Genomic DNA, 14710 nt, shown 5'->3' on the forward strand with positions numbered 1-14710 from the left:
TGATCCCTGCACACAGCCCGAGACTCATGGAACCACCGCGTCTAGTCGTCTTCTGTGCAATACCCGAATAGCTGAGCTTCTGCTGGTATCTAAACTTCACAACAGCATATCTCAAACAGAAATTCTTGGAGCGGGCATGCGAGCTGGACAAATCACGCACCTCTTCCAAATAACACCCAATACTATTGCGCCGACGCAATGGCAAGCAACGCCAGGTCTAGATGGGCCGATAGCGCGGAAGATGCAGCTCTGGAGGCCAAGCTGAAGCGGGAGAAGGAAGAGAAGAAGCGTATCAAGGCAGAGAAGGCCCAAAAGGCTGAGGCCGACCGATTGGCTCAACAGGTCAAAACGAGCAACGACAACGCCGCCGAGAATCACGACGAGTCCCGACCAGCGAAAAGACGGAAATTCACGCCAGATCCCGAAGGCAGAGCCCTGGACGGCACTTCGAATAAAAAAGAAGGCGCATTGAAACTCATGCGCATGCCCTTTGGCCATTGGAGAAAGTGCCGCAGTGTCGAGAACTACGAGAAGCTGAACGACATCGAGGAGGGTACATACGGTTGGGTTTCACGGGCCAAAGAATCCAGGACGAATAGGGTGGTTGCTCTGAAGCGTCTAAAGATCGAACCAGGCGATCGTAATGGACTTCCAGTCACGGGCTTAAGGGAAATACAAATCTTGCGGGACTGTAACCATCGCAATATTGTAAATCTGGAGGAGGTTGTGGTTGGAGAAGAGACTACTAAGATCGAGAAGTACGCCATGACAACATGGCATCCTTTGGGGGACAACACGCTAACCAGCTTGCAGCATTTTTCTCGTTCTAGAATTCGTTGAGCATGACCTGAAGAGTATACTGGAGGACATGCCCGAACCGTTTCTCCTATCCGAGGTCAAGACACTTCTCCGACAACTAACGGCCGGCGTTGCCTACCTCCACGACAACTGGATTCTCCATCGCGATCTCAAAACATCGAATCTTCTCCTGAATAACCGTGGCCAGCTCAAGATTGCAGACTTCGGCATGGCTCGTTATGTCGGCGACCCCCCGACAAAGCTGACCCAACTCGTCGTAACGCTGTGGTACCGGTCGCCCGAGCTGCTCCTGGGGGCCAAGACCTACGGCAAAGCCGTCGACATGTGGAGTGTCGGCTGTATATTTGGAGAGCTACTCACGCGGGAACCACTTCTCCAGGGCAGCAACGAGGTTGACCAGGTCACGAAGATCTTCGAGGTGTGCGGCGTGCCGACGCAGGATAGCTGGCCGACATTCAGGAGCCTTCCAAATGCTCGCTCCTTGCGTCTTCCAAAGAACTCTCTCACCACAGGGTCTGTCATCCGTGCAAAGTTTACAACGCTGACCAACGCCGGTTGTGCGTTGCTTAACGGTCTATTGTCATTGAACCCCGACTCACGGCCTTCCGCGAAGGAGATGCTGGATCACATGTACTTCAGAGAAGACCCGAAGCCCAAGAAGGAAGGCATGTTCCCTACGTTCCCTAGCAAGGCCGGCCAGGAGAGGAGGCGCCGGCATGAACCTAATGCGCCCGTACGTGGCCAGAATGCAGTCGAGCTGGGAGATGTCGACTTCAGCGGCATCTTTCAGGGTAGGGACAAGGAAGAGAGGGGTGGAGGGTTCTCGTTGAGGATGGTGTAAGTCACAACCAAAGCGCAAGCAGCGGGCATAGAGAAAGTTTAATACATGACCGTACGTGTTCGATCAGTATCATCATTAAGCTATGTATCAGGAGAACTCATAAACATTTCCAAGTTTATATGTGAAGCCACCATTTTGCCCGACCATGTTGAACACAACGCCACCCTAATGATCACCGTAAATGATTACCGCTGGACTTGTTCTCGCTCTCAAAGCTCCCAAAATAAGATGTTCAACCCTGATTACCAAGGAAATAGTCATTAAAACATGCCTAGTCCAGCCACAAACCACGTAAAGCTGGCGACGGTGATGATGCTCATACCCACGGCCATGCTAATGGCCTTGCTATTGAGCGCGGAGGCAGCCGAGTCGCAAGTCGGGCAGTTGAAGTCGCTCAACGGTGTGTACGCTTGGGGCTGGTACATGCCAAAGGTGAGAGCGTTGGAAACACCCAGGTAGCCGGCGCCTGCAGTAGCAGTGACGCTGGATTCGGCGTCATAAATAATCAGCGTATACGCGTCGTTGCCCAAGGGAGCTGAGGCATCAGTAGCCTGGACGCTCGTATCCCATGTGTAAGAAGCGGGCTCGGCCCAACTCATGTTCTGTGTCAACGTCCACGTCTGGGATCTGGAAGAACAGCTGATGAGCACATCAACGGCTGTTGGGGTGGCTTGCACATTTGTGTAGTTCCACTTCCAAGTGACGTAGTCTCCGATCTTGTACAAGTTGATAGAGTTGGCCGTCGTCGCGGGATCGACCATGACAACACTGCCAACAGGATCTCTAGCATCGAAAGTAGACTCAGAGCTCGCGGTAGCATCGGTGCCTGTGCCGGTGGCAGACCCAGTGTTGGTGCCTGTCTTCACCTTTGCGGTGTTAAGGTTGGTTGTCTTCGCTCCGCCGGTGTTCGTCGCGTCTGCGGTAGTGTCGGTTGCTTTAGCACCTGTCGTGGCAGATGCCGCTTGGGTGGCAGTGGCAGCGGCTATGTTCAAGTCAGAGATATGGACGAGCGACCAACAACCGAGCCTTGATATAAAATACCTGTGGATTCGTCATTCTGACGAACTACGAGCGCATCTACATCAGGGAGCCATTGTGGCCAAGCGGAGGCCAGGGGAGAAAAGACGGCAAGGCCGAGAGCAAGAGTGTGAACGGCCTTCATGATTATCGATCGAGGTACGGGTGGAGGGTGGCAATCTTATGAAACGAGCAAACACCAGGGGGAAACTCAGTGGTGCGGCTTGGACGAATATGTCGAGAACTCGTCGAAACAGCAGTGAACGATTGCAATCGAGCGGGGTGATATATCTTGGTGGTTCGAAGAGCTTTGAGGTAGGGTGTCGGGATGGTGTGGTGTCGGTTCGCGGTGACCCCTTTTTCGGTGGGCAAATTCGCAATAACAAGACTTGGGGTAAACTTGTCGACGTCCAAATCGGCCAAACCAGGTGAGCCTTTGTGATTTCCTCCTCTTTCAATAAGCGACCGAAAAAGCGAGCGAGTGTGTCAAGCGAGTGTCGATATCGAAATTGAAATAGCAGTAGAAGAAAAGGGGGAAAAAAGGTGACGAGAAGCGGCGCTGGTGGTGAAAATGCTGCTGGGAAGCAAATCACATGAGGATTGTGTGAGAGGGAAAATGATTAGAGGCGAGAGAGGAGAGAGAGACGAAATCTGCAGTGGAATTTGCGTTAGCCCCGGGTAAGGTAGTAATTAGGTAGGTAGGCCTCAGGAGGACTAGGTAAGCATTACGGCTAGGAAAGCACTGGAATGGCAACAGAGAAATTTGGGGCGGGTTCAACAGGAGACGGGAGAAGACTGTGAAAGCGTACAGCACTGGAGGTCGAGTGGATTGGATGGGCCCCAATTGATTAGGTTTGGTGGGTCCACAGCAACCAAGGCGAACCCCCGACTGTCCAAGTCACTCCAGGGACAACAGCGCCCAGTGACGGGATGATCGCGAAAAAATGGAATGCAGGGCAGCACAGCGACAGGGGCGGAGCCTGCTAGAGCATGCACCATACGGGATGCATAGAAGCAAGAGATGGGGTGGCACAGCCGAACAAGCCAAGGCACCTCGAGTTTTCTAGCCAATCCTGTGCTGTGTGCTAACACCATTACCTCAGCCCGCCCGGGTGAAAGATGGGATGGGAATGGAAAATACAACATCAGCAACAATAGTAAGAGCATGACACCACAGGGAAGGAGCACGGGAGCAAGAAAAAGTAGGATCAACAAGCCAGTCACTCTTCCAGCCGTCCTCTGGCGGCACATCGAATCGCCATGGGCCTCCAGGGTCCCGCCACCCGACAAGCACATATCTGTACCTAAGGTATGCAGTCCACGGGTGACTCTAGCGGCACATGGGCTGCCCGCTCGCCGTTGACCAGTGAGCATACCTAAGATGCGCATCCAACCTCCCGTCGCGCGTCCAAAAAAGGGGAAAGGGAGGGGAGGGCCATGGGCAGCCAAACACCGCTGGCATAGTGTAACGCCCGGCTTTGATAGCGACAGTATGCACAGCACCTCAGTTGCTGAGGTGTTCCGTACTTTGAGTGGGTAGGTACCTACCTTCTTCGCCGTCCATTCGTCCAGGCCCGGACCTTAGTACAGATGCAGAGACCAACCAACCGGACTGGTGCGTCGGGTGAGCAGACTGGATCCACCAGCCATCGTATTCCTTCCCCTCCAACGCCTCCCCTCGCTCGTGTTTACCTCCTAAAAATAATTACCGGGACGCGCGCCTCCACAGATTCAATCAATGATGAGACTGAGGCGAGACCGATGGATGGAGCGATGAGCGCCTATGAACACCTGTGTCAGTCGAATTTCCTCCTGACGATTCTAGAGCAGGATTCATCGCGAGACTGGTCCCGTTGGTCCGACTCACCATCGCATGTCGTCCGTCAGGCCCAACTGTCCTCGTGTTGTACTTAGGTGCCTTCCTTCGTTTTCGAGGCAAAGGACCTCGACTGTGGGTGTAAACACCGGATCGAACCACGGATGCCCCGAGTAAAGACGACGCAGGGTACCGGTAGCTGGCTGTCCTTGACTCGGAAGCGTCGCCCAGAGCACGCCCGAAATGGACGGCTCCCACCAGCATCTTATGCAGCTCGGTGCAGCATGGGTTTGGCCCACTCGCATCGGTTCTTATCAGGTTTTCGGTGCACATCATGTTTGTCCTCGTATATAATACTACAGGAAGGGCCTGCGTAGCCAAGCCGTTTAATGCAAACCAAGCAGGCTACGCACAGTAGCACGGACAGCATCTGATGCACATCAAATGTTTTGAACCACCGCCGCCAAAAACGGCTGCGATCTTCCAGACTCTCAGAGACCTGTCCCGCTAGGACCGAAGTACAAGTTTCTTCAAGGTGACGCCGTGATCCGCGGGAAGTGTTCAGTCCTTTGCTAGGCTTACCCTGTTCTGCCGGGCCAAACGGTCCCTCGGTGAAACGGGCTCCTCTACAGTTGCGACAGTGGCTTTTCAGGTTAGGTAGGTACCAAACCACCTCTGCGACGGCGGCGGACTAAAAGAAAATTCGGAAGCTCATCGTGTTCCTGCTTGATCTTGAACTTTGAAGGCGTCTTCATCGCCAAGACATACCTTGAGCACTGGTATGTTGTATGATTGCCCAGCCGAATTTGGTTTCTGCGGCGAGTCGTGACGAATGCCGGCATGATTATGCATTTTGATTGAGGAATGACATGTTGTGCTCGGTCTGCTGCGGATTATCTTCTGCCTCCCTTGACCAAATGCCTTGCCCTATGCCATCATTGCCGCCAAACCATGAATACGTCGGCGGGAATATAATGTCCATTCCACGACGACGCCAAGTGCTACAGTAGCGTTTATATCTCAGTTCGTCCTTCCAACCCTCTCAGATGATCGATGACTCAGCAAGAAATTGATTTCAGGTTCAAGAAAGGGCTCATTTGTGTCAGTGGAAATGCCACTTCGTCAGCAGTTCGTACCCTGTACCTCAGTCATTGACGGACTATGGAAGGGCGATACCTAGTTCTCGACCGACGGTGGATTCTTGCTGGGCGTGTAAGGAAAAGGGGATGGGGGGAGGACACTCCAGGGGTCTTCTCTGTTGCTTCTGAAGTCCAGCATTGAGTTTGCGGGATGAATGACGAAGAGTTTGGACGGCGTGAAGCTTCCCGTCCGTTGACATGCCGCCTCATGGACCACCGGCTTTCTGGGCCCAGGAACTGGCCTGGAAAGACTCCCGTCCGAGACTTTGGAGTTCGATTCACCCGAACCCATCATGCTGGCGGCTGAATGTGGGGCTTTACGGACCCTGCACGAACACTCACACTGTGACCTCACTCACTCCGGTAAGCTATCCCATCGAGTGCGAGATGACGTCGGTACATACCTATACGGGGTAGTAGCGAATTGTGTATTAATCCGACTTTATTTCCCTTATTCCCGCGAATAGAAGGCTTTTAAAACGGGCAGATTTGGAGAAAAGTGGGTGATGCTTGTACCGACGTCATCTCGCACTCGATGGGATACTACCTTGGTAAGGTAGGTAGGTAGGCACCTAGGTGTCGCTTATCGATAAGACAAGCTTCTATCGGCCACCACCTTCGATGCCTACCTAGGTACCTACCTCATCTGAGGTAACCTTCCTTAGATAGGTACCCCCAAGTGGCTTGCTGCGTTCGATATCGAGCAGCCAATAACTTCTCCAAACTCACTTTTTGCCAACTTGATTTTTGTTGGCGATCACCTCGTGCCAGTCATGGTGTCTTTCGTCAGTGACACGGTCTCAATTGACCGGTCCTATCTTGATACCTTAATCCGCAGGTAATTACGCCTGACACAATCTAGCTGGAGTCTACCGTCTGAGCCTCCTTCGAGACCGAACGAGGGCTGCTGCGAGCTGGCAAGATGCTAACAAATGGCGCAGGGCTGAGCTCGTACGTCTCACACCATCATTTAGCTGTCTTCTTCTCCCTCGATCGGAGAATATGGGAATGCTGACATAGACTCGGCTCCTACAGAACACTAGTGACCCTACGTCGTGTCACTCCACCATCACCATCTCTCGCGCCGAGCATGAAACTCTGCTAAATGCTGCTCGTGAATTCGGTATAACGCCAACCCCCGCTACTTGGCAATACAGGATTGCCGAGCACCAAAATTCATTTGTCTGACAAACTGAATAGCCAACCTGCGCCGCAACCTGATGAGAGGTGGTGTCACCGAGGATACACTTGCTGTAAGTCGTCGACTCCACACCATGCGTCTCGTTAGCTAAGCAAAATGTTGCCCAGGTTCTGACGAGCGACGAATCCCAATGTCAAGAGGATGACCAGAAGCCGGCCGGTCAAATCCCCGACCCGTCTTCGGGCGGTGGTCCAGACTATGTTCACAAGCCAAGCCAAAAGATTACGGCTGCCACACGAGTTCCCAACAGCGACTGTCATGGAGGCCAACCCAGTGATCGCGGGTCCATCAAGCAGGATTGGGCTGACACGGAAGTCCATGAGATTTCGGAATTGTGCATTTCCCCCACCGAAACCAACCATCAGCAGGGCTCAAGTCACCAAGACAAGGATCAAAAGCCTTCTCGTCTCCAGTTCGAGAAATCGACCACCAGAACGGTCTTGATCACCAATTTACCCGATGAGACGACTCACGCTGATGTCACGGCCGTCATCCGAGGTGGTCAACTCCTGGACATCTTTCTGCGCAAGCATGACCGCTCTGCCCAGGTCTCCTTTTTGCATTCGGCAGAGGCTCAAGACTTCCTTGAGCATGCGCGTCGCCACGACTTGTATATCAAACACAAGCGAGTAAGGTTGATATAAATGGTTGCAAACGCTCTCAGCTAAACAAGCTATTAGGTCGAAGTCCGCTGGAGCGATCGACAGTTCATTCTACCTGGCCACGTTGCGAGTAAGATTGGAATCGGCGCTACACGGAATTTAGTGATTCGGCGTTGTGATCCGAACCTGACCGAGGAGGGTGTTCGGGACGACCTGGAACACATCCACAACCTTGTTGTTGTTCGCGTCTCGTTTAGAAGTGGCAGCTGCCACATTGGCACTAACTCGGTTCACAATGCCATGTTTGCGCGTACCTGTATGATGAGTCGCTTGTAAGCTGGTCTGCTCGAGGAAGTACAACAAATACTGACCAAGCCACAGCAAGTACAAGGGTTCCAGGATCGACTGGGACGTCGACGAGTGCTCGCAGCCACTGGAGAAATTTCAGTACCCCCGCGCCCCGGCACACTCTCTGTCAACTAAGCGCCCGTCGGACCCCATGGCAAACCGGTTTCAACTCTTGCACCTGGACGACGATGATGAGGATGAGGATGTAGCTCTTCTAGAGTTCCAACGACGCCCGATGGACATCGTGGTTTGAGTAGAGATACCACACCAGGGTTCTCGCGAGAGTTTTATCCTTGCGCTCTGCCTTCGGTCTAGAGTCCGGAGTCAGGTGAGGGAATTTGTGTGTCATTTCTATGCTTCAGGCGTTGGTTGCGAATACCCTTGGGCTTTATTGTGTTATGTTGTCCTGTTCCTTGGCAGCAGTGCTGTGTGGCTTGGTCTCCTAGGAGGGCGGCGGTGCGTCGGGGAAGTCGGCATAATTCTGAGACGTGTCAATGAGTCACAATACAATACCAAGCTGCGTTTCTTCTTAGTTCTTTTCAAAGCCTGTCTCACCGATGCGCATCTTCCAACGCGGTTCAACTTCACTACATGTCAGGCTATAATGATTGAAATTGAAAAGTAATTGAATCATCTATGATACCAACCAGATTGCTAACCTAAATGTTTGAAGACAAGATGCATCAAATGTTTGCCTAAAGTCTTGCTAGCTGGGCATTGTCAGTTGGCTATCCGGCAGTGTCCCCTATAACTTTGATTATAACTGAGCGCACCTAATACCTCGATAAGGATGACAGTAGTACAGAAAACGATAAGGCTAGTAATGGTAACGATGATAGACAACGATAGAAGACGACGATAGAAGACGACGGCAGAAGACGACGATAGAAGACGACGACAGAAGACGAAGATAGAAGACGACGACAGAAGACGAAGATAGAAGACGACGACAGAAGACGATAAAAGCGAGTATCCCGGAAACGTATTTGAAGGTAATATAGGAAATATAGAGGGTCTCGCTAGCATATGCGGATTACATGCGTATATGATGGACAGCCCGGATAGCTGACTGACACTTCCCGGCTGGCGAAAGTCTTTGCCAAACCTTCGCTTCTACAAAATCAGAGGGTGCCGTAAAACCCTCACACAACACCCCAGGCCTGATCGATAGGCAAGCTCACTCCGTTGATGGTTCGTGCTTGATCGGAGGCGAGGTAAATGACCGCTTGTGCAACCTCGAGGGGCGTTATGTCCGGCGTCAACCCTGATGCATGGGTTTGCAAAGCATGGACTGGCTCAACTTGGGCGTAGGCCTCGACATCAAATTCATCGCCTTGTCCGTGGCAATGGCCTTTCCAATACGAGAGTCAATCGCACCGGGAAGCACAGCATTGCATCGGATGCCCTCCTTACGGAAGCGCCATGCCACATTCTTGGTAGCACCAATCTGTAGACGACACTGTTAGCACCTGACCTCAAGATTGCCGTTCTTCTTCGTACGACTTACCAGTCCATGTTTGCTGCAAGTATACGCTATGCCAGCAACTGCCCCAGACAGGCCAGCCGTACTAGACACATTGACAATGGCACCAGTGCCCTTCTCCTTCATGAAGGGCAGGACAGACCTCATCATTTTGACCGGGGCCGTCAGGTTGACTGCCATTACTCTATCCCATTCTGCGTTTGTGACGCCGTCCACGCTGCTGAAACTATCCATGACACCTGCAACGTTGACAAGCAAGTCGATTCTCCTCCTAATGCCGTTGTCAAAATAATTTTCCCCCTCAAGTCCCTTCTGTCAGCACGGCACTCACCCGAATGACGAAATTGATGCGTAAACTCCATCCTCGCATGCTCGCGGTTCCGTCAGGTCAGCTCGGTGGAAGTGGAAGCGGCCGTGATCACACTCCTGAAGAAGCGAGTAGTTGAATTCGCGCGCATCGAGACCGCAAACTTGAAATTGGTGTGCCAGCAAGAGCTGGGTGCAGGCCAGGCCGATCCCCGAGCTGCATCCGGTGACAACTGCTACCTTGCCATAACCTATTGGGTCAATCGTCTTGGGAGGGATGAAGAGGGCGTCTGGGGAGGTGTGGAAGAACATGATTGATTGTCTGGGAGGTAAGCCGGAAACATTGATATCCACGGTTCCAGCTGGGCGAGGTTCTCTTCTCGCCGGGAATGGTTCTGGACGGAACAGCGTCAATCAACAGTCTAGCTATCGTGGGAGATTGGGGGAAAATTTGGTTCATCATCATGCTATGTGCTGGAGCCTCCATTATATCGTCTTGGGTCTCGCGAGTTGACCGTGTCATCGGTGCATCCCGCGCACATCATCATCAGAACAAGTGGTTCGACAGAAGGTCAAATGCGTGGCAAGCGACTTCCACTTGTTGGTTCTCCTTGCTCCCGCCATCCTAAACCGGGCTATAACTCATTTTGCACACCCTCTCTGCACCTCGGCCATCAGCCCACTTTCCATTAACACTCCACAGCAGCCGGCGTTTGCCGTGCTCCAAGAATGCCGCATGAGGGAGAAACAGCTAACGGAAGGTCGTTCTTCGTTGAAGACCGATGCGGGCCGGCTACACACGGTCACGCCATTGCCGGAGCGCGGGCAGTCGATTGACAAATGGTACAATGCGGGGGTGGGTATTTGTTGCCATGTGAATTGCTTCCCCAGACCTTAGGAAAGTATCACCTTGGTACGAGTGCTTGGAGAGTTTCTTCCAACCACTGAAGCGAAATTGGCAAACGAGGTACATCCCAGGGTATAGTATTTCCTTCCTGAATATTTCATCCTGCACCCTTGGCCGTTCTCCTCAAGCACTTGTCCACCAACGTAGATACTTTGCCACGTCCTCAACCCATTGCAACGCAATACCAAAAAAATAATATTGCGACTCCATCTAAATGCATGCGTATGTTCGCCGGACAAATCATTAGACGGTTTGTCAGGAATTAGCTGGAGGTGACTGCCGTTCCACCACCCGTCACGATTGTCCTATTTGCTGTTGTTCGCTACTGATGTTAGGTAGCCTAGCAGGAAGCTACGATCCGCGGGCGAAATGGGTGTTTGACTGCCACGTCGGGATTCAGGCAGGCCTTCAGGCAAGCCTTGCCCGCTTGCAGAGGCAAGAGACGCCACCCGTGATCGCATCCCCCCCATATCAGGCGGCATTATCTCTCTCGTCTTTCCCTTGTCATCCACCGCATAGCCCGGACCAGGACTGGGCGACTGTGGCTTCCCGAAAAGCGAAAGAAGCTTCTGCCTCTGTTCCGTGGACATCTCGGGCTTGCGCTGTAACGCAGCTGGTGCTGGCAGCGCGGATGCTGCCGGAGGGCTCGCCAGACTGGCGGGCTTGTCCGCACCAGCGGCCCCGAGGAGTGCTGCCATAGCGGGACTACGAGGTCCTATCGGCTTATTCACGCTCTCCATGTGCTGCGAGACATGGCTAGACTGTAATTGAGGAGGGTTGTTGAGAACCGCCAATTGGTTGATTGCGCCCTGATTGTATACACTTCGGGTTTCCGTTATTCTGGGGCTGTAGCCACTGGTAGAATGAGGGCCTCGACACTCAGTTCCTCCGATTTGTTGCGATTGAAGTGAGAGATTATGTGACGACATCTGAGTTGCAAGATCTGCAGGTCCCTGGGGGGGCCTGCTGAGAGGACTGCTTGACACGGGTTGAGTGCTGCGGTTTTGGAAGACAGGGCTGGGAATGTCCTGGTTGTCTCCCCTCGTGGTCGAGATTCCCTTGAGAAGCGCGGCACTCGCAGTAGTTGCTGGAAGTTCAGCAGGTTGATTGGCAAGAGGAGAGCTAGTTTCGGGCTTCTTGAACATATTGAGAAGAGCAGAGCGATGAGCAGGGTCGACAAGTTGCTGGCCCCGCTGGCTCATGGCCTGATTTGGGTTGGAATGGACTGGACTTGCATTCGAGAACGGTAAGCCAGGCTGCTGAACATGCCCTTGAGCCCCTGCATGACTGTGCATACCGCTGAAATGCTGAACATGTGCGCGGGTGGGCTGGCTGTAGGACCCTGGGACCTGACCTTTGTCTGGACTGATGGCCTTGGTATCGGATTTGAGGACGCCCAGTAGAGCCATAGATTGATTTGAGAGCTGCCCAGCAGGCGGCTTGGGTTGATACAGCAGGTTCTGGGTTTGCTGTTGAAAATATGCTTGCTGATATTGCGCGGTGGGTACAGATTCATTCAGAGTCCCCTGCGCATGCTTTGGCGGAGGGGGTGGTGTACTATCGGCAAAAGCCCCTCTGCTGAGCAAAGACTTTTGAACCTGAGGAGGCAACGGCTGCGGATGTCTCAACGGGGGTTGCAGGTGGCCGTAAAGAGGTCCATTCATCAACGATGGATCTTGTTGCCTAACCTGGTGGGCCATGCCTTCGGCGTTGCCATGCTGAGAGAAGGCCCATTGCTGTGGAGTTCCATCTGGAGCAACTGGGAAACCGGGCGGGTGTTGATAGCTCGCCAGCGGCACCCGTTGCTGAGAATGGTGTTGTCCGTGAGGGCTTCGCGGCTGAGGGACCTCTCCAATGGTGTGATCGAGAGGCGTATGCGGTACCGGCGCAGCTGGAGCAGCCTTGACGGCAGCCTGGTTCTTCGCCTGAAGAATTGCTAATAGCGACGCGCCCTTATCTCCTCCGCTCTCTGAAGAGATGGGAACCGACGCACTTTGAGCCGCCGCAGGCTGAACTTTCAAAAGACGCTGCAACTCCATAGTTGCACCCTCTAGAGTGTCTAGGGCTGGTGTTCGTGTCGAGGCATCTGTTACCGGTTCTGTTTGCCAAACGTCGTCTTCGGCCACGAGCTCATCGTGAAGGGGGTGAGGCTGGAATTGCGCATCGTTGGGTCCTTTGACAGCGTCCCTCTTCTTTTGCTGCACAACCCATTTTTTCAAGGGCACTAAGAATGGAGCTACCATGTAAAACTTGTTGGCATTCGCAGCCGCGGCTGCGTCGTTCTGGTTTTGCGCGCCCTTCTTCCGGAAGGCAGGAAGCTCAGATAACTTGTACCACTGAATCTTACTGATCTCTTTTCTGGTTCGGGGTTGGAAATGTGTGTCCATGGGAACATTGCGGAAGACGTAAAGCCTTAGTTGCTGCTCCCGCATGGTGACCTCGATGTATTTGACATCGCGATTCTCGGGAACCAAACCAGCTGCATGCAAGTCGTATCCTGTTTCCTCGTACACTTCGCGAATGGCACATTCGAGATCGTCTTCGTCCTTGTTTATTTTCCCGCGAGGAAAGCTCCAGTTGGCGCCTTTCTTCCAACCTTTGACCAAAATTGTGGAGTCCATAGCCTCGTTGAGCAGAATTGCACCTCTCACAGGGACTCTCGTCTTGTATTGCAAAAACTCTTCGAAGGCTTTCGTGTGATTCTCGACCGAGAAGGGAGCGAGGAGGGGACAGTGCTGAAATATCCTTAGACTAAAGCTTCGGAGCGTCATAGAGGGCAGGGTCGGGTCGAGCGGGCGGACGAAATCTTCGTAGAACCATTGTGCCTCCTCGATCTGAAAGCATATGCGTGCAACCGACGACAAATCTTCTTCGGGAAGGTTGATAATGAATCGGACACAGAGGTCGTCCAACCCTGTTCAGTTATGATACTTCGTCAGTCCCGTTTCTGGCAGTGGTGATGGAGCGGTAAGGAAGGCAGGCTCGGTAGCTGACGCCACGGTTATTCGGGGTGTGGGGTAACGTACAGTCCTCCAGCTGCATCTTTTCTTCGGCCATTGTGGGCGACGGCCTAGACCATATCCCTGGAAAAGTAAACCCTGGTCTTAATCGCCTATGCTAGGAGGTTTGATCGGGATGGAAAGAGGCTCCTGGCGGCGAGTATGTATCGAATACAGGGCGAGGAGCGGCAGTGGCATGGTACGAGGTAGGAGGTTTGTTGGGTTGCAGATCAGGCTCAGGCTCGAAGCTTCACGCTTGCGACCGGAATGCGCCCTGCGACTGGAATCGGTAACGGCAGAAAGTAACACGTCAAGTGAAGAGTGGCATTGGGTACCTCGCACTTTCAATCGTGGCTGAGGCGTTGGTGATTGCTTGCTGGCAGAGATGCGTTGACAAGCAGCCTCTTGGTTGTTGGTTGCAGTGTTGCCGATTAGCAGAGGCGGAGAAGCAAGCGACACTCTGCTCTTTGTTGACGATGGGTGAGGTGGCCAGCCAGTCAGATAGCGAGGAAGCACCTGTGGCATCCGCGACCAGGCGCAAGAACACCAATTAGCCACGCCGGTGGAGGTAGGTGGGACGGACGTGGCAGATATTGTGTGGCGGAAAGCTCGAGCGAGGGACCTACATGATTGGCTCGTAGGGCCAACCTTGCTCGAACAACGCGTCACACTGTCTTTTGCATGAGGCTCCTCATGCCAGGATAGTGCATTTAGATACATGCGCACTGTGCCACAGCCCTTCTCGAGACTTCAGATCACCATCTTCTATCCGGTCTACACTGGTTTCCCTTGTCAAATGGCGGGCTGCCTCCGACTGTGCATGGGCTAAGCAGTAGACGCAGCAGGTGTATCCTTTGATCTTTCAACATTTGATCATGAAATCTGGCCTGGATTGCATGTGAGAGGGTGACGACAGGGACTTGAGACGATCTGGAGTTCCCAAGCCACAATGTGGCTGAGTAGAGTCTCGACCTCACTTCGGTTGCCACACTTGCGCGCTCTCTTCAATGCCATTTGGACGTCCCGGTGCAACGGACACCGCTGAATTGCCCAGTAATGGTCATTTGGGTCGCATGCTTACTGGGGACCGTACAGCGAAGGCGCTGCAGCATGATGTGAAACACCGCAGCTAGCTTGCTCTAGCTCCACTGCAGAGGCCTCTCGGGACTGCTGAAAGTGCATTGGCGTTCAGTGACCGACATGATTACATCATGGCCGTGGTTTGGTCCCCT

At 53.1% G+C, this 14710-nt stretch overlaps 5 protein-coding genes across 5 annotated transcripts; 2 read left to right on the forward strand and 3 right to left on the reverse strand.

Moving 5' to 3' along the window:
• Nucleotides 1–198: 198 nt before the first annotated feature.
• On the forward strand, nucleotides 199–1660 carry ppk23 (Serine/threonine-protein kinase ppk23; the record flags this gene model as incomplete). Its single annotated transcript, XM_032026292.1, has 2 exons — nucleotides 199–758; nucleotides 814–1660. 2 exons carry the CDS (start codon nucleotides 199–201, stop codon nucleotides 1658–1660), a joined length of 1407 nt encoding a protein of 468 aa, XP_031877219.1.
• Nucleotides 1661–1869: 209 nt separating this feature from the next.
• CGGC5_v001275 (uncharacterized protein) lies at nucleotides 1870–2822 on the reverse strand (the record flags this gene model as incomplete). Its single annotated transcript, XM_032026293.2, has 3 exons — nucleotides 1870–1898; nucleotides 1983–2642; nucleotides 2702–2822. 3 exons carry the CDS (start codon nucleotides 2820–2822, stop codon nucleotides 1870–1872), a joined length of 810 nt encoding a protein of 269 aa, XP_031877223.2.
• Nucleotides 2823–6405: 3583 nt separating this feature from the next.
• nrd1-0 (Negative regulator of differentiation 1) lies at nucleotides 6406–8036 on the forward strand (the record flags this gene model as incomplete). The annotated part of the gene is made up of 7 exons (XM_032026295.1): nucleotides 6406–6470; nucleotides 6574–6583; nucleotides 6668–6755; nucleotides 6833–6885; nucleotides 6941–7462; nucleotides 7514–7767; nucleotides 7817–8036. 7 exons carry the CDS (start codon nucleotides 6406–6408, stop codon nucleotides 8034–8036), a joined length of 1212 nt encoding a protein of 403 aa, XP_031877201.1.
• A 453-nt stretch (nucleotides 8037–8489) lies between these two features.
• andC (Short chain dehydrogenase andC) lies at nucleotides 8490–9884 on the reverse strand (the record flags this gene model as incomplete). Its single annotated transcript, XM_066150807.1, has 7 exons — nucleotides 8490–8493; nucleotides 8557–8600; nucleotides 8965–9134; nucleotides 9197–9230; nucleotides 9291–9351; nucleotides 9409–9537; nucleotides 9598–9884. 7 exons carry the CDS (start codon nucleotides 9882–9884, stop codon nucleotides 8490–8492), a joined length of 729 nt encoding a protein of 242 aa, XP_066009610.1.
• Nucleotides 9885–10784: 900 nt separating this feature from the next.
• Nucleotides 10785–13536, reverse strand: dcp2 (mRNA decapping complex subunit 2; the record flags this gene model as incomplete). The annotated part of the gene is made up of 2 exons (XM_032026297.1): nucleotides 10785–13393; nucleotides 13506–13536. The coding sequence occupies 2 exons, from the start codon at nucleotides 13534–13536 to the stop codon at nucleotides 10785–10787; spliced, it is 2640 nt and encodes an 879-aa protein (XP_031877200.1).
• Nucleotides 13537–14710: the final 1174 nt, after the last annotated feature.

The sequence above is a fragment of the Colletotrichum fructicola genome (genome assembly GCF_000319635.2).
Source record: "Colletotrichum fructicola Nara gc5 chromosome Unknown KSG_Nara_v1_contig01, whole genome shotgun sequence".
Taxonomy (NCBI): Eukaryota; Fungi; Ascomycota; class Sordariomycetes; order Glomerellales; family Glomerellaceae; genus Colletotrichum; species Colletotrichum fructicola.